This window comes from Oncorhynchus gorbuscha, linkage group LG24 (assembly GCF_021184085.1).
Source record: "Oncorhynchus gorbuscha isolate QuinsamMale2020 ecotype Even-year linkage group LG24, OgorEven_v1.0, whole genome shotgun sequence".
In the NCBI taxonomy this organism is placed as follows: domain Eukaryota; kingdom Metazoa; phylum Chordata; class Actinopteri; order Salmoniformes; family Salmonidae; genus Oncorhynchus; species Oncorhynchus gorbuscha.
The window spans coordinates 15,262,950-15,281,729 of NC_060196.1; the positions used below are offsets into that span (position 1 = coordinate 15,262,950).

The 18,780-nt window shown below is 39.8% G+C and overlaps 1 protein-coding gene across 4 annotated transcripts; it reads right to left on the reverse strand.

The window, feature by feature from the left end:
* Positions 1-4,934: 4,934 nt before the first annotated feature.
* LOC124012074 (butyrophilin subfamily 1 member A1-like) lies at positions 4,935-18,234 on the reverse strand. 4 transcript variants are annotated; one of them, XM_046325454.1, is made up of 11 exons: positions 18,051-18,234; positions 12,657-12,719; positions 12,148-12,495; positions 11,394-11,555; positions 10,875-11,006; positions 10,125-10,220; positions 9,304-9,348; positions 9,056-9,076; positions 8,719-8,772; positions 8,508-8,549; positions 4,935-5,526 (listed from the first exon to the last, which is right to left on the reverse strand). In XM_046325454.1, the coding sequence occupies exons 1-11, from the start codon at positions 18,061-18,063 to the stop codon at positions 5,408-5,410; spliced, it is 1,095 nt and encodes a 364-aa protein (XP_046181410.1). In that variant the 5' UTR covers positions 18,064-18,234; the 3' UTR covers positions 4,935-5,407. The 4 variants fall into 4 exon arrangements, 2 of the variants coding, with proteins under 2 accessions (XP_046181410.1, XP_046181411.1); XM_046325455.1 differs by having other exon boundaries at positions 18,095-18,227; XR_006834657.1 differs by having other exon boundaries at positions 5,495-5,526; positions 9,056-9,192.
* Between the last annotated feature and the right edge of the window lie 546 nt (positions 18,235-18,780).

Below are 18,780 nucleotides of genomic sequence, written 5' to 3' on the forward strand. Positions count from 1 at the left end.
CAAGTCAAAATACATTTCTATAAACTCCTCAGATACCCTAAAATGTAATCAAACTATAATATTTCTTACGGAAAGAAGTATGATTTTAGCAGGTGCATCCTGTCTTCATGGCGCCAGCAAACACGAATTTCCAAGACTGTGTCCCTGTACTAAAACAGATATTTCTAATTCGTTTTGGAAGTTACAAGCCTGAAACCTTGAATATAGACTGTTGACACCCTGTGGAAGCCATAGGAATTGCATTCAGGGAGTTAATTGTCAGTATGACCTTATACTTGCCATTCTAAGAGGATGGTCTCTCTCAACAACAACAAAAAACTCTGGTTGGTTTTTCTTTGGATTTTCTCCTACCATATCTGTTGTGTTATATTCTCCTACATCATTTTAAAATTTCTACAAACTTGAAAATGTTTTCTTTCCAATGGTACCAATTATATGCATGTCCTAGCTTCAGGGCCTAAGCAACAGGCGGTTTACTTTGGGCACGTCATTCAGGTGGAAATTTAGAAATAAAGAGGCCTAGCCCTAAGAAGTTTTAAACTAACAGATTTTTTATGGGGATTTTTAAAATTATGCTAATTAGATTCTCACGGGGGCGAGGACATCGACCTTAGGGGGTAGTAGGGACCCGTTTAGCATTGCACCAAATGTTAGAATGAAGACAATATCAGGATATTTCTCACGCAAAATTAGGGAAAATACTAATACTAGTAATTTCAGGACACTAGGGTCATGGTTTCCTAACTCTGATGTAGTGTACACACTCAAAAAATAGATACAAGTTTTGCTATGCTTATTTAATCATTCACAAGGCAACGAGTATATAACAAAAGTTTTAAAGCTGTTTGGCCATCATCAAACAATAGACTAATGAGTTGAGGTGTTGCTCTGGATTTTTTCAAAGTTTGTTGTGTCAGCTGACCTGTAAAATTATGTCCACAATTTGCAGTATCTTCAAAGTCAATGTGTACCTGTAGACTATGGCAACAGCACTGTGGTTTTTATAAAGTCATTACTGTATACAACATCAGGATGTTTAACGAACGTTTTATGTACACAATGTCAACCATTCAGAATTCAATAATTCTGTAGACAGACACCTCATTTTACATCAATATTCTTACTGCATGTAGAACACTATACATTGTTGTGAAATCAAATCACATCAAAGTAAAAATGTAAAAATGTTCATTTACAAGCTGCACAATATTTATGAAATGTTCAATAAAAATAAGTGAAAAAACAGAATAAGAACACATGTCAATATAAATATTGTACATCACTGCACAACAGAATGCTTATTTACAAGCTCTCCTTTCAAACAGCACAATATTTATGAAATGTTCAATAAAAAATAAGTGAAAAAACAGAATAAGAACACTATGTCAATATAAATAAGTAGAGAAGAAAAACTTGAAAACACTAGACCCGCTGGATGAGTTGTAGGGGTTTAATGGCACTGCTCTTGCTAGTATCACTGGCCTTTATGTTGTAGAGCATATCGGCCTCAGGATCGCCAAGGTTCTTAGCAGGAGGACACAATGGAGTTGTCAACCGTGATGGCGAGATCATGGAACGGGCAGTCTTTAAACCCCATATAAGCCAAAGGTAAAGAGGTCATCTGAATAGAAAAGCACTGTTGGTCTGGAGAAGAGAGGAGGGGGATAGTTATAAGCCAAAGGTAAAGAGGTCATCTGACTGTTAAGTTAAGGTAGCACAGCATGGTCTTGTAGCGGATGCGAGCTTGGAGAGAGCGGAGGAGCTGACGGAGAGAACTTGGGAAGGTTGAACACTAGACGGGCATCTGGATGAGTTGTAGGGGTTTAATGGCAACAACTTAGTTTATGTATTTTTGTAAAGCTCTGATATGTAAAAGCTTCATAAAGAGCAGTGATACTAGCAAGAGCAGTGTGCGGGTTTCTTTTTTTTCTCAGCTTATTCAACTGTTACCATGCACCCGCAACAAAGATAGATGTGCGAGTGCCTTTTGAATAACAATAAGTAGGAAGACACAAAAGTACACCAGTATAACTCTGCACATTGGATAAATCGTTTTCAAGTTCAGCTATCCAGAATCATGCTACACTGAGGCGGAACAAGATACGTTCCACTGCACCAGGGTACAGAGAGGGATGAAAACAGAGATGCTTTCTAATCTACCGCATTTCACAAAGTCATCCCATGTTTGTGCCATGCATCATTATATCACCCTGTAAAATAAAGTACATTTTGGACATGATCTCTGTTTTCTTTGTCTTTACATTAGTAAACGCTGCATTAGACAATGGATAAAACAGATGACTCAATCACAATGACATTTTAGGGTGAATTGGGGAGAGATGATGCCTCTCTCTTTTGGTTTTGTTGCTCATACTTGCTGTAACAAGTATATATATATATATATATATATATATATATATATATATATATATATATATATATATATATATATATATATATATATATATATATATATATATATATATATAAGTCTGATCTTTCTGGGCCAGTAGTCCCTAAATGATCTATTAATGTATAGCCTACCTAATGTATTACCAAATTTAAGGAGCAGGGAGGTTGAAACTTGGCCTTGTTGGGGAAGGTTCCTTGTTCCTTGTCAATCATTTGCTTATTGGTGCAATCAGAAAATATCTTTAAGTAAATCAATCAATCCTTTATTAATGCAATTGCAGACAAGATGTTGACAACGGGAACATAGCACGCATTTTTCCCGAGTAAGTTCTGCAACATAAAAAGGTCAAAGTTGCTTTAATATGCTTGCAGTCAACCCCTAGTGATGTAACTGCCTACATCAACACCTTCTACTCATGAGACCAAGCCCATGCATATACAATTATACAAACCTGCAGGAGAGAATAATAGTTCCAGTGTTTTCTAAGGGCTCAGCAGCAATTATCCGCTCCCGTGTGGCTTACAGTGATATGCCTGACTTGTCTCTTGTCTCTTTCACTCCTCTGCAGGGTTCTGTGTCTATTAATCTCTTTTAGCCTTGAGGCTCTTTCTCACAGACACCCTGTTTTGACTGCAATAACTCACACATCTCTCAGACCATTTCTTATAAGAGGCAGAGACTAGAAAAGAACCGTGGAACAGTATTTAAACCTTTTCAATGCATATATTGCTAATCTTTGGTCCAGCACCCTATAAATGTAGTGGGGGAGGAGTCTTATAGCCCTTCCCCTTCTATTAATACAACATAAGCATAATCAAAATCAATTATTATAATACATCAATTATTTGGTGCAGCCCCTATCATGACCCCAAGGTGACCCCGTCAGCAAGACAATAACCCCAAGCACAAATCATAATCCACAAAGAAATGGTGGATTGACCACAAAATCAACATTATGCAATGGCCATCTCAGTCTCTGGACTTGAACCCGATTGAAAACCTGTGGTTTGAATTGAAGGGGGCAGTCCATAAGAGCAAACAAAGGATATCAAGAATCTGGAAAGATTCTGTATGGAGGAATGGTCTAGCATCCCTCCCATTGTGTTCTCCAAACTCATAAAATATTTTAGGATTAGGCTCATTGCCATTATCCTCACATGAGGACGATGCTGGAGAATTGAATACATTTTTGCCAATCATTTTTACCCCATGTTTTTGAGATGTTTTTGTATTACAAAAATCGACTTCTGAGCAATTTTATTAGTTTAAAATAATATAAATGTAACTTTTTTAGCATACATTGCTCAGTATTGGTAATTTATTTATATACAGACTTTTTTGTCCATCTTTATCAAAGGTGACAATAATTTAGGACCCGACTGTAGTAGAATATGATTTACACTTCAGTGGGGGATGTTATTGTGATCAAATATCGACATATATTTTAACATTGATACAACTCAGTGGTATTGATTAGGATTTCAAGTAACATTTTCAATTGACATTTGTAAGTGTTGAATTAGATGTGTGCATTTAAATGTATGTCTTACAATTTTTTGTTAGTGTCTCAGTTATAATGAGCTTTTAGAAGAAACAGAGGGCCGATTACACCCCCATTCACATCAACGGTGAACCTCGGTGTCCACATCACTAACAACCTATCATGGTCCAAACACACCAACACAGTCGTGAGGAGGGCACGACAACGCCTCTTCCCCCTCGGGAGGACAAACTAATTTGGCATGGGCCCTCAGATCCTCAAAAGTTATACAGCTGCACCATTGAGCGCATCTTGACTGGCTGCATCACCGCTTGGTATGACAACTGCTTGGCGTTCGACCACAAAGCGCTACAGAGGGTAGTGTGGAAAGCCCAGTACATCACTGGAGCCTAGCTCCCTGCCATCCAGGACCTCTACAGCAGGCGGTGTCAGAGGAAGGAACCTCAAAATGGTCAAATACTCCGGCTACCCCAAGTCATCGACTATTCTCTCTGCTACCGCACGGCGAGCAGTACCGGAGTGTCAAGTCTGGGACCAAAAAGGTTCCTGAACAACTCCAACATCCAAGCCGTAAGACTGCTGAACGGTGAATCAAATAGCTACCCGGACTATTTGCATTGACCACCTTTTTTTTATGCACGGACTCTCTTGCACAGGCTCTATGCACCCTACACTGACACTCCAACACACACACACACACTCCTTCACACTCTTCAAATATACTGCTGCTACTCTGTTTATTTATCCTGATTGCCTAGTAATTTTTACCCCGGCCTACATGTACATACTGTATTACCTCAATTGCCTAAACTCCATCGTACCCCTGCACATTGACTCGATACCGGTACTCCTTGTATATAGTCTCATTATTGTTGTTTTACTATGTAAATATACATTTTTATTTTTGCGAATTGTTTTCTTTTTAACTCTGCTTTGTTGTCAAAGGGCTCATGAGTAAAAAAATCATGGTAAAGTCCACACCTGTTGTGTTCGACACGTGACAAATAAAATTGGATTTGATTAAACGGACAATTTTTTTTTATTCAGTCATGTCTAACATGATTATTATTGTGGGAAGTTTGCACCTTTGTCATCTACAATCATTTAATTGTGAAGGGAACTTTGGTCGAATCCAGGGCTAAATACAGCAAAGAATGTGTTAGAGCAAGATGACACGTCAGCAAAACTGTACAGATGTACTCCTGAATCAGCATCATAAAAGGAAAGACTCTGTCTGTCACAATCTAAGAACACTCCAAGTGTTTCCAGGTATTCATTTCCAGAGAATTGTGTTGGAGGGTCTGTCGAGGCACAATAACCGTTTCCCTTTTTATAGCGAAGAACCCAGAACCCATTCCCAGGGTTTAAGGGGACAATAGCCTTGTTAATCTGGGCTGCGTCTGTGTTGGTTACCCCAACATACCATGGCTGTTTACACTTTGAATCCACCACCACTTCCCAAGTATATCTGCCCTGAGCTGAATTTGTTCTCACTAAAGACAAAAGTGAGTTGTGGAAGCTTGATCTCTTTCATTTTTACAATGAACCATCTTTTTACTGCAAGACACAAATTGCGAAGAGTGAGCCGTCAGCGGGTCCAAAGTGACGTCCACTAAAAGAGAAGAGAACAGGATTTAATTCATACATTCACATACACGGTTACTCATAGGATGTTGTTATATTACTACACCTGCTATGTGTAGTATGCTAACACTATATGCAGTGCCTTCAGAAAGTGTTCACACCCCATGACTTTTTCCCACACGTGTTTACAGCCCATGTCAAACAGATTCAATGGAGATGTTTTGCCACTAGTTTACACACAACACCCCGTAATGTCGCAGTAGAATGATGTTTTTTTGACATGTTTACAATTGATTTTTTAAATGAAAAGCTGATCTGTCTGGAGTCGACGGGTATTCAACCCTTTTGTTATATGGCAAGCCTGAATAAGTTCAGGAGCAAACATTTGCTTAACAAGTCACAGAAGTTGCATGGATTTTTGAATGACTGCCTCATCTCTGTACCCCACACGCACAATTATCTGTAAGGTCCCTCAGTCAAGCAGTGGATTTCACAAACAGATTCAACCACAAAGACCACGGCGGCTTTCCAATTCACCTGTACAGGCGTCCTTCCTAACACAGTTTCCTGGGAGGAAGGAAACAGCTCATGGATGTCACCATGAGGCCCATGGTGACTTTAAAACAGTTCAAGTTTAATGGCTGTGATAGGAGAAAACTGGGATGGAGCAACAACTTTATAGTTACTCCACAATACTAACCGGATTGACAGAGTGAAACCTGTACACAATATAAAATATTCCAAAACATCCATCATGTTTGCAACAATGCACTGAAGTAATACTGCAAAAAGAATAAGACAAAGCAATTCCCTTTTTTTCATGAATACAAAGTGTTAGATTTGAGACAAATCCAATACATTTGCTGAGTACCACTTCATATTTTCAAGCATAGTGGTCGATGCATCATGTTACAGGGACTGTCGTAATCATTAAGGACTGGGATTTTTCAGGATAAAAAAGAAACAGAATGGAGCTTAGCACAAGAAAAATCCTAGAGGAAAACCTGAGTCTGCTTTCCACCAGACACTGGGAGATGAATTCACCTTTCAGCAGGACAATAAGCTAAAACACAAGGCCAAATCTACACTGGAGTTGCTTACCAAGAAGACAGTGACTGGCCGAGTAAGTGGTTTTGACTTAAATCTGCCTGAAAACCGATGGCAAGACTTGACAATGGTTGTCTAGCAATGATCAACAACACATTTGACAGAGGTTGACGAATTTTGAAGAGAGTTATGTGAAAATATTGTACAATCCAGATGTGCAAAGCTCTTAGAGACTTACCCAGTAAGACTTACAACTGTAATCGCTGCCAAAGGTGATTCTAACATGTGTTGACTCAGGGCTGTGAATACTTACACTATATATACAAAAGTAGGTAGACACCCCTTCAAATGAGTGGATTCAGCTATTTCAGCCACGTTCGTTGTTGACAGGTGTATAAAATCGAGCACACAGCCATGCAATATCCATAGACAAACACTGGTAGTAGAATGGCCATGGTGACGAGCTCAGTCACTTTCAACGTGGCACCGTTGCAGGATGCCACCTTTCCAACAAGTCAGTTTGTAACATTTCTGCCCTACGAGAGCTGCCCTTGTCAACTGCAAGTGCTGTTACTGTGAAGTGACTAGGAGCAACACCGGCTCAGCCGCAAAGTGGTAGGCCACACAAGCTCACAGAAAAGGACAGCCGAGTGCTGAAGCGTGTGGCGTATAAATCTGTAGTCGGCTGCAACACTGAGTTTCCAAGCTGCCTCTGGAAGCAACATCAGGACAAGAACTGTTTGTCGGGAGCTTCATGAAATGAAGGCTAAGATCACCACGCGCAATGCCAAGCGTCGGCTGGAGTGGTGTAAAGCTCACAGCCAATTGGACTCTGGAGCTGTGGAAATGAATTCTCTGGAGTGATGAATCACGCTTCACCATCTGGCAGTCGGACGGACAAATCTGTGTTTGGCGGATGCCAGGACAACGCTACCTTTCCCAATGCATATTGCCAACTGTAGTTTGGTGGAGGAGGAATAATGGTCTGTGGCTGTTTTTCATGGTTCGGGCTAGGCCGCTTAGATCCAGTGAAGGGTAAACTAAACGCTTCAATATACAATGACATTCTAGACGATTCTGTGCTTCCAATTATGTGGCAACAGTTTGGGTAAGGCTATTTTCTGTTTCAGCATGACAATGCCCCAGTTCACAAAGCAATGTCTATACAGAAAAGGTTTGTCGAGATCGGTGTGGAAGAACTTGACTGGCTTGCACAGAGCTCTGACCTCAACCCCATTGAACACCTTTGGGATTAATTGGAATTCCGAATGCGAGCAAGGCCTAATTGTCCAACATCAGTGCCCGACCTCACAAATGTTGCTAAAAGGAAATAGGCCGCCACAGCAATGTTCCAATATCTAGTGGAAAGCCTTCCCAGAAGAGTGGAGGCTGATATAGCAGCAAAGGGGTGACCAACTCCATTTGAATGCCCATGTGTTTGGATTGAGGTGTTTGACGAGTTGGTGTCCACATACATATTTTTGTATTTCATTTTCAATACATTTGCAAAGACATTTGAAAACAGGTTTTCACTTTGTCATAATGGGGTAATGTGTGTAGATGGGTAAGAAAAACATATATGTAATCCATTTTAAATTCATGCTGTAACACAACAAAATGTGGAATAAAAGTATTAGTATTTATGTCTCCCCACTTCTAAAACCAAAGTAACAAAGAAACAAACCTGAATGACTGTGTATATAAGGTGAAAGACTTGTTATTTCCGAATACCTCTGATTTAGCTAATGAATACTTTGAGGGAAAATGGACTTGATATGATTGTACTATGTTGTTGTCTCACCTAGCTATCTTAATTAAGGTGAATGCACTAAGTCGCTCTGGATAAGAGTTTCTGCTAAATAAATACAATTAACATCAACATCATCACAATATTGCATCATTATAAGTATATAAATAATACTACATTCATTCATTTAAGGTTTGTAAAGATTTTCCATTTACCTTTTGGGAATGATTCTCGCAGTGCAGTTTGCGTAGCACTTTCTGCCCAGAGTGAAACATATTTTGGACTTTATTGGGATGTACCATTATTTTATTCCTGAGTGTTGTTCAATTAATGCTACTAAAAAACTGTGAATGATTTTGCATGTATGTTTGATTAATACATTTTCAAAAGAAGAGAGAAAAACACATTTTGTAAAAAAAGAAATACCTTTCAGGAAAGATTCTGTCTGTGTTGCTTTTTCCATATCAGTTTTCTTTACACCTTCCATCCAAAATGAAACAGATGATTAATAAAATGTATTTACTGGCAAATGTAGTATTTCTTTTATTTTACTAGTCAGTTAAGAACAAATTCTTATTTTCAATGACAGCCTAGGAACAGTGGGTTAACTGCCTTGTTCAGGGGCCCAGTGACAAGTTTGTACATTGTCAGCTCGAAGATTTGAACTTGCAACCTTTCGGTTACTAGCCCAACGCTCTAACCACGAGGCTACCCTGCTGCCCCCTTTCAAGGTTTAATATGAATGCATTTCAACTCAACTTACCTTCAAGAAGATTTGCCTCTTCTAATTAATGGTGACCGTCAACAAACATAAAAAGGTTTGAAAGTTCTGTTATTATGATGTGTAGAAATACAACAAATAGACTTGTAGGAATGGCCCCTCATTAGACTCGGTTTCACCTGAAATCCAATGACACGCGAACATCAAGATATTGTACGTAATAAAACAGTGTGCTCATGTTTCCAGTGTTAGACACAACCACCGTGACACGGATAGACAACACACAGTACCCTCTGCATTGTCATTTTTCTCTGACGTTGACAACCCGATGAACCCTGTGAGAAGGGGAAAAAGGAGATACTGTCAAATAAAACCAAAAGAATTACAATAGAGATGGGTAGTGAATGCTTGGTCCCTACAATAGTATTTGAAAGGTTCAAATGCAACACTTGTGGATGAAAGCACCCTGAAAAGCAGAGCCTAAATGCCAAGCGCAAATACTATCATTCACACATTATGTTTTTGAGTTCTCCCATCACTAATTAGTATCACAGCTGGAATTTTCATGACTTGAATTCATTTAAACAAATCAGTTGTGCACACCGTTAAATATTGGGAGGACAAAATGTCTCCTTATACACGTGTACTCGGAAATATGCCCAGGCCTAGTCCCTAATTTTGAATATTGGCATTGGGGAAGCTCTGGATTTTCCAGCTTGACGTGAGATGGTTCATCAACCTGAAAATTGTCTGTGTGCCTGGAGAAACTGTAATCCATAGTTCAGTTTTCGGTAAACAGCCACTACAAATTTCAGCTAACTTTATCCACCGCTAGCTAACAATCAATGGATGTGAAAGGGCAATTGTGAAATATTTTTTAATGGCCAAATCAACTGAAATCAACTATATTGTTTTGATGTTAATATAAGATCATTAGACTTTTTTTTAAAGTACATTGCACTTGTTTGTTAGCTAGTGATGGCTAAAGTTAGCTGGATTCTTTCAATTTCATGCCCAAATCAACCTGATGACAGAGATTGTGTATCTCAATGGCATGGTTTTGAAGTTGAAGTCTGCCATGGAATGAAATAATACCATCTTGTTAATATACCTGTTTTTTTGTTCCAGACGAAGAGTCCAATTAGAGTGAAGATTACTAGTAGATTGATGAACAGTAATGTCATGAAGCCACCAAGGCTCCAATGTCCTGTAGAAAGGATGGATAAACCACTTCAACTTTAATAGAACATTCAGCGCCTTGCATAAGTATTTACACCCTTATACCTTTTATTCAACATCGAATTACATTAGATTTAATTGTTAAAAAAAATAAGTAATACAAATAAACATTTGTAATTGTTACCATCGACAAAAAATACACTGTAATGTCTGAGGGGGGTGAAAACGTTTGTACTTAAAAAAAAAAGTTTAGGGGGTATATCAGCTTTAATATTTTAAGTGTTCAAGTGGGAAGGATTACATTAGGAAGAAGTTCAAAAAACAGACTATCTGAGCAGTATTTGTAATAATGACTTCAGAAACCCTATTGCAACGGTGTTATATACCTGTCCTGACGAAGACCCTTGTAGAGTTGAAATGTTGTACTTCTTTCATTAAACACAGATTTTCATTGTTTAACCCTTGTCTGTCTTACCCTTTATCATTTCATACATTTTGATTTGCATACTGCCATGTTGGTACAAGTTCATCTGAAAAAGCACCGACTCCGTCAGCCAGCCAAGGTAAAAGTACATTTGAACTTGAATTTACATAAGGTGCTGCATTGAGTGAACCGACTGAAAGAGTTCAATATTGAGATATTAAATGTTAAGGTATTGATAACCTTTTCTGAGACATTCACCTTCCATTGGAGCTCTTGGCATGACTCTGCTCTCTCTCCTCTCCCCAGACAGAGAGACTGTACAGGAGAGCCAATCTGAGTCTGATGGAGAATACAGCAGCCAGCTACTGACACTCACCAAGCCCTGAAGATCTGAAACAGAAAGAGAGGCAGGTATACCCACAGCCATTTATTATATGGGAAAGATACACCTGATCAGATACAGGTACACACACACACACACACACACACACACACACACACACACACACACACACACACACACACACACACACACACACACACACACACACACACACACACACACACACACACACACACACACACACACACACACACACACACACACACACACACACACACACACACACACACACACACACACACACACACACACACACACACACACACACACACACACACACACACACACACACACACACACACACACACACACACAGTTGTAGATAGCCTTCTTCAGACTGATTTGGCATGTGTAGTGATTCTACAAGTAATTACCAGTGGTGTTGAGTACTTGTTCATATCTGATCTCTGTCCCCTCTTTGTTTCGCCAGGTGAGTTTAGGTTGTGGTGACCAGCCCTCTGATGAACAGGTGACATTCACCTGACCTCCGCCTCCTCTTGCTTCAGCTACAGAGAGAACTGGTTCACTACCTGTTACTAATGGACAGATGAAAGGGGAGGGTGAGGACAAGCTATGATCATAGCTTATTGGAATAGACTACTGTATCTCATGCATCACATTTTCCTGTGAATTATCATTTTTTAAGAAGATACAAGATCATTTCTGCTACAATATTATGAGTATTACGCAGGGTTGAGTGAATTGCATTGGCATTTCAGTCAATTCAGGAAGTACAGTGACATTCCTATTCTTCTACAATGATTTTCAATTAGGAAAATTTGGAATTGGAATTTGGTTTACTTTCTGGAAATGATTTGGAATTGACCCAAATCCTGGTATTACAATATTTTGGGGAAAGTTTTAGTTTTGTGGACAGATCAAAAATGTCATCCCGTGTTGAAGTGGTAGTTCACCCAAATTACAAAATTACACATTGGTTTCCTTACCCTGAAATCTGTCTATGGACAAGCTAAGACAGCAATCCATGCTTTGGTTTTGTATACCTGGCCACTGTCACCAAATGCAAACTCTTTAGCAATTATGGCCTATTAACCAATGCAAGTGAAGGAAACCAATCTGTAATTTGGGTGAACTATCCATTAAGTAGGACTGTCCCCAATTACTTACCATACACTGTGAGGAGTACAATGGCTTTTTCATACCACTGTTCACTGCTAACATAGCACACATACTCCCCCCTGTCTGCCAGTGTGACCCTCTCCAGTGTCAGGGACACATTCCCTCTCTCCAGCCCCCCAGTTAGAGACACCCTGCCCTTGTACCGGGGGTCCACAGGGGCCTCGTGGATCTTGTGATCTTTGTACAACAAGGCAGTTGAGTCAAAGTCTTTGGCCCTGTACCAGCGCACCTCCAATGGCTCCGCATTGAAGAGAGGTGAAAGTTCACAAGATAAAGAAACGGAGGAGTTCAACCAGGTCATGATTGGACCGTGTGGGACCGACAAGGTGAAGATTTCTGGGGTAAGAGAGAGAGAGAGTGTGAGCGAGAGAGAGAGAGAGAGAGACTAATTTTCTTACTCAAGGAAATTGAAGGATAATATTTTTCTATTTATGAAGTTGAGACAGTTATGTAGAAAAAATAGGATATTTTGCAGAAAACTAATAGCATATGCTCACCAGGACTTTGGACTATGATGGGAACGGTGAGAGCTGCCATTATCATCACCCTCAAAGACAAACCTGTGTTGAAGATCAGTGTGATGACATTATAATCATAACAGGGTATGCTGGAGTAAGGAGTGGAGTAAGAAATCATGTCCTCTCTATTCATGGAATTTCTATCTGCAATTTCTATCTGCTGGCCCAGACAGCATCCCTAGCTGCGTCCTCAGAGCATGCGCAGACCAACTGGCTGGAGAGTTTACCGACATATTCAATCTCTCCCTATCCCAGTCTGCTGTCCCCACTTGCTTCAAGATGTCCACCATTGTTCCTGTACCCAAGAAAGCAAAGGTAACTGAACTAAATAACTATTGCCCCTATGCACTCACTTCTGTCATCATGAAGTGATTTGAGAGGATAGTTAAGGATCATATCACCTCAACCTTACCGGACACCCTAGAACCACTTCAATTTGCTTACCTCCCCAATAGATCTACAGACGATTCAATTGCCATCGCACTGCACACTGCCCTATCCCATCTGGACAAGAGGAATACCTATGTAAGAATGATGTTCATTGACTATAGCTCAGAATTCAACACCACAGTACTCTCCAACCTCATCATTAAGCTCGGGGCCCTGGGTCTAAACCCCGCCCTGTGCAACTGCATCCTGGCTTTCCTGACGGGCCGCCCCCCAGATGGTGAAGGTAGGAAACAAAACTTTGCTGATGCTCAACACAGGTGTCTCACAAGGGTGGGTGCTCAGCCCTCTCCTGTACTCTTTTTTTCATCCATGACTGCATGGCCATGCTCGCCTCCAACTCAATCATCAAGTTTGCAGATGACACAACAGTAATAGGCCTGATTACCAACAATGATGAGACTACAGGGAGGAGGTGAGGGCCCTGGGAGAGTGGTGCCAGGAAAATAACCTCTCACTCAACATCAACAAAACAGGGGCAAACTACCTGCCCTCCAGGATGTCTACAGCACCAGATAAAAGCACCAGATAAAAGATAAATCAAGGACATCAACCACCTGAGCCACAGCCTGTTCACCCCCCTATCATCCAGAAGGCGAGGTCAGGACAGGTGCATCAAAGCTGGGACAGAGAGACTGAAAAACAGCTTCTATCTCAAAGCCATCAGACTGTTAAATAGCCATCACTAGCCGGCTTCCATCCGGTTACATAACCCTGCACCTTAGAGGCTGCTGCCCTATATATCCATAGACTTGAAATCACTGGCCACTTTAATAATGGAAAACTAGTCACTTTAACAATGTTTAAATAATGTTTACATACTGCTTTACTCATCTCATATGTATATACTCTATTCTATTCTTCTGTATTTTAGTCAATGCCACATTGCTCAATTTATATTTTAAATATTATTTTACTTTTATGTAAAGTACCAGTCAAAAGTTTGGACACGCCTACTCATTCCAGGGTTTTTCTTTATTTTTACTATTTTCTACATTGTATCATAATAGTGAATACATAAAAAACTATGAAATAACACATATTGAATCATGTAGTAACCAAAAAATGTGTTAAACAAATCAAAATATGCATTTTTATATTCTTACAAGTAGCCAGCATTTGCCTTGATGACAGCTTTGCACACTCAGAATGTTCTCAACCAGCTTCACCTGGAATGCTTTTCCAACAGTCTTGAAGGAGTTCCCACATATGTTGAGAACTTGTTTACTGCTTTTCCTTCACTCTGCGGTCCAACTCATCCCACACCATCTCAATTGGGTTGAGGTCGGGTGATTGTGGAGGCGAGGTCATCTGATGAAGCACTCATCACTCTCCTTCTTGGTATAATAGCCCTTACACAGCCTGGAGGTGTGTTAGGTCATTGTCCTGTTAAAAAACTAATAATAATCCCAGTAAGCGCAAACCAGGTGGGATGGTGAATCGCTGCAGAATGCTGTGGTAGCCATGCTGGTTAAGTGTGTCTTGAATTTGAAATAAATCACTGACAGTGCCACCAGCAAAGCTCCCCCACACCATCACACCTCCTCCTCCATGCTTCACAGTGGGAACCAAACATGCAGAGTTCATCCATTCACCCACTCTGCATCTCACAAAGACATGGTGGTTGGAACCAGAAATCTCAAATTTGGACTCATCAGACCAAATGACAGATTTCCACCAATCCTATGTCCATTGCTCGTGTTTCTAGGCCCAAGCATGTCTCTTCTTCTTATTGGTGTACTTTAGTAGTGGTTTCTTTGGAGCAATTTGACCATGAAGGCCTGATTCACGCAGTCTCCTCTGAACAGTTGATGTTGAGATGTGTTTGTTACTTGAACTCTGAAGCATTTATTTGGGCTGCAATTTCTGAGGCTGGTAACTCTAATGAACTTAACCCCTGCCAGTTTCATCATAGTTTTTGTGACTGCACTTCAAAGTTCTTGAAATGTTCCATTGAAATGTTCCTGTTCTTTCCATAATATGGACATATTCTTTTACCAAATAGGGCTATATTCTGTATATCACAATTCCACAAATTAACTTTTAACAAGGCACACATGTTAATTTAAATGCATTCCAGGTGACTATCTCATGAAGCTGGCTGAGAGAATGCCAAGATTGTGCAAAACTGTCATCAAGGCAAAGGGAGGCTACTTTGAAGAATCTCAAATATATATTTGATTTGTTTAACACTTTTCTGGTTACTACATGAATCCATATGTGTTATTTCATAGTTTTTATGTATTTACTATTATTATACAATGTAGAAAATTGAGGAAAAAAACCAAAGAGAAACCTGCCCAAACTTTTGACTGGTACCGTATATTGTTGTGAATTTTTAGATACTACTGCACTGTTGGAGCTATGAACACAAGCATTTCACTACACCCACAACGACATATGGTAAATATGTGTATGTGACCATTACAATTTGATTTGATTTGTTGCACACTGAAAGTACGTGACTGGTAAATTGGGGATACATTCCTATCCACATTGTGTCTCAAAATGAAAACGGTTGGTTCAGCCAAAACATCATATTCATCCAGCCAATGTGCAGCAAAGACAACAATTAACATACCGTTAATACCGTACAGTTGAAGTCGGAAGTTTACATTCACCTTAGCTAAATACATTTAAACTCCGTTTTTTTTACAATTCCTGACATTTAATCCTCGTATATATTCCCTGTTTTAGGTCAGTTAGGATCGCCACCTTATTTTAAGAATGTGAAATGTCTGTCATGCCCTGACTTTAGATATTTCTGTTTTCTACATATTTTGGTTAGGTCAGGGTGGGTACTCTAGTTTTTTGTATGTCTAGGCTTTTTGTATGTCTATGTTGGCCTGATATGGTTCCCAATCACAGACAGCTGTTTATCGTTGCCCATGATTGGGGATCATATTTAGGCAGGCCTTTTTCACACTTTCTGGTGTGGGATCTTGTCTATGTTTAGTTGCCTGTCAGCACTATTTGTATAGCTTAACGGTTTATTTGTTGATTTATTTTTATTTTTTCAGTGTTCATTCATTAAAAGAGAATGTACGCATACCACGCTGCGCCTTGGTCCATTCCATACGATGATCGTGACAATGTCAGAATAATAGTAGAGAGAATGATTTATTTCAGCTTTTATTTCTTTCATCACATTCCCAGTGGGTCAGAAGTTTACATACACTCAATTAGTATTTGGCAGCATTGCCTTTAAATTGTTTAACTTGGGTCAAACGTTTCAGGTAGCCTTCCACAAGCTTCCCACAATAAGTTGGATGAATTTCGGCCCATTCCTCCTGACGGAGCTGGTGTAACTGAGTCAGGTTTGTGGGCCTCCTTGCTCGCACACGCTTTTCCAGTTCTGCCAACAAATTATGTATAGGATTTGAGGTCAGGGCATTCTGATGGCCACTCCAATACCTTGACTTTGTTGTCCTTAGGCCATTTTGCTTGGGGTCATTGTCCATTTGGAAGACCCATTTGCGACCAAGCTTTAACTTCCTGACTGATGCCTTGATTTGTTGCTTCAATATATCCACATAATTCTCCTCCCTCATGATGCCATCTATTTTGTGAAGTGCATCAGTCCCTCCTGTAGCAAAGCACTCCCACAACATGATGCTGCCACCCCAGTGCTTCACGGTTGGGATGGTGTTCATCGGCTTGCAAGCCTCCCCTTTTTCCTCCAAACATAACGATAGTCATTATGGCCAAACAGTTCTATTTTTGTTTCATCAGACCAGAGGACATTTCTCCAAAAAGTACAATCTTTGTCCCCATGTGCAGTTGCAAACCGTAGTCTGGCTTTTTTATGACGGTTTTGGAGCCGTGGCTTCTTCCTTGCTGAGCGACCTTTGAAGTTAGGTCGATATAGGACTTGTTTTACTGTGGATATAGATACTTTTGTACCTGTATCCTCCAGCATCTTCACAAAGTACTTTGCTGTTGTTCTGGGGTTAATTGCACTTTAACCACCAAAGCACGATCATCTCTTGGAGACAGAACGTGTCTCCTTCCAGAGTGTTATGACGGCTGCATGGTCCCATGGTGTTTATACTTGCATACTATTGTTTGTGCAGATGAACGTGGTACCTTCAGGCATTTGGAAAATGCTCCCAAGGATGAACCAGACTTGTGGAGGTATACAATATTTTGTCTGAGGTCTTGGCTGATTTATTTTGATTTTCCAGTGACGTCAAGCAAAGAGGCACTGCGTTTCAATGTAGGCCTTGAAATACATCCACAGGTACACCTCCAATTGACTCAAATGACGTCAATCAGAAGCTTCTAAAGCCATGACATCATTTTCTGTAATTTTCCAAGCTGTTTAAAGGCACAGTCAACTTAGTGTATGTAAACTTCTGACCCACTGGAATTGTGATGCAGTGAATTATAAGTTAAATAATCTGTCTGTAAACAATTGTTGGAAAAAGACATGTGTCATGCACAGAGTAGATGTCCTAACCGACTTGCCAAAACTATAGTTTTAATGACTCCAACCTAAGTGTATGTAAACGTCCGACTTCAACTGTAGATCACATGTGATGCTGAACTTTGCACCTTCAGTTCAGCACTTGTGACAGTGTCATTAAATTGTACTACTGCTACTGTACCCTGTGAAGGGACATTTAAAAAAGTACACAATGAAAGATATTGCAGAAAAATACATCTAGCCTTGACTGCTTGGATGAATGCTCAAGTAAATGCTGATTAAACCTCCATAAGAATTATTCTTATTCTACAGTAGGAAGTTCAGCCTCTTTTTTTATAAATATTCAAATAACTCACAAAGTCAATCAATAGAATATCAAAACATGTCTTTGTAAATAACATTAAGCCAAGGGGAGGAGAGGAGGAAAAGGATGGTGAAGTACAGAAGATACAACATGCTTCAATCAAAGGCAGTTGCTATATGGTAAAATTCATTTCTACCTGAACGCATCATTCTTCTTCAATTTCAAGTCGTTGTAACATACATTTCCAGGTGTTGCGACGTCAAACCTCTGTGGCTTTGGAATGCACTGATATTCCTATAGATTCATGACCAGCTAGCATATCACACCGTATTTTGTGTTCTGCTCTGTAGGAGAGAATGAAGATAGAACAGTTTATCCACTCCCATCTGTCAACTCCCTCTGTTTATTGTATTGTCTTAACATATTGTCATGTGACAGGGCAAAGGGTTTGAATTGATCGTAGAAACACTATGGATGTAATGTTGTTTGTAGAAACAACAAGTAACACCTACTTCTTAGGTCATCCATCTAGTGAACTTATGTTTGGAATAGTGAACTACACTAAGGTGCCATCTAAAACCTGAAAGGGTTATTGAAGATCCATTTTTTTGGCTTGCAAGTAGAACCCTTTTATTTCCATGTAGAACCCTTTACACAGAGGGTTCTACATGAAACCCCCCAAAAGTTCTACCTGGAACCAAAAATGGGTCTACCTGGAGCAAGAAAATGTTTATGCTATGGGGACAAGTGAAGAACCTTTTTGGTCAGGTGGAGCTCAGTTGGTAGAGCATGGTGCTTGCAATGCCAGGGTTGTGGGTTTGATTCCCATGGGGGAACAGTATGATTTAAAAAAAAATATATATATATATATTATGAAAATGTATACACTCACTACTGTAAATCATTGTGGATAAGAGGGTCTCCTA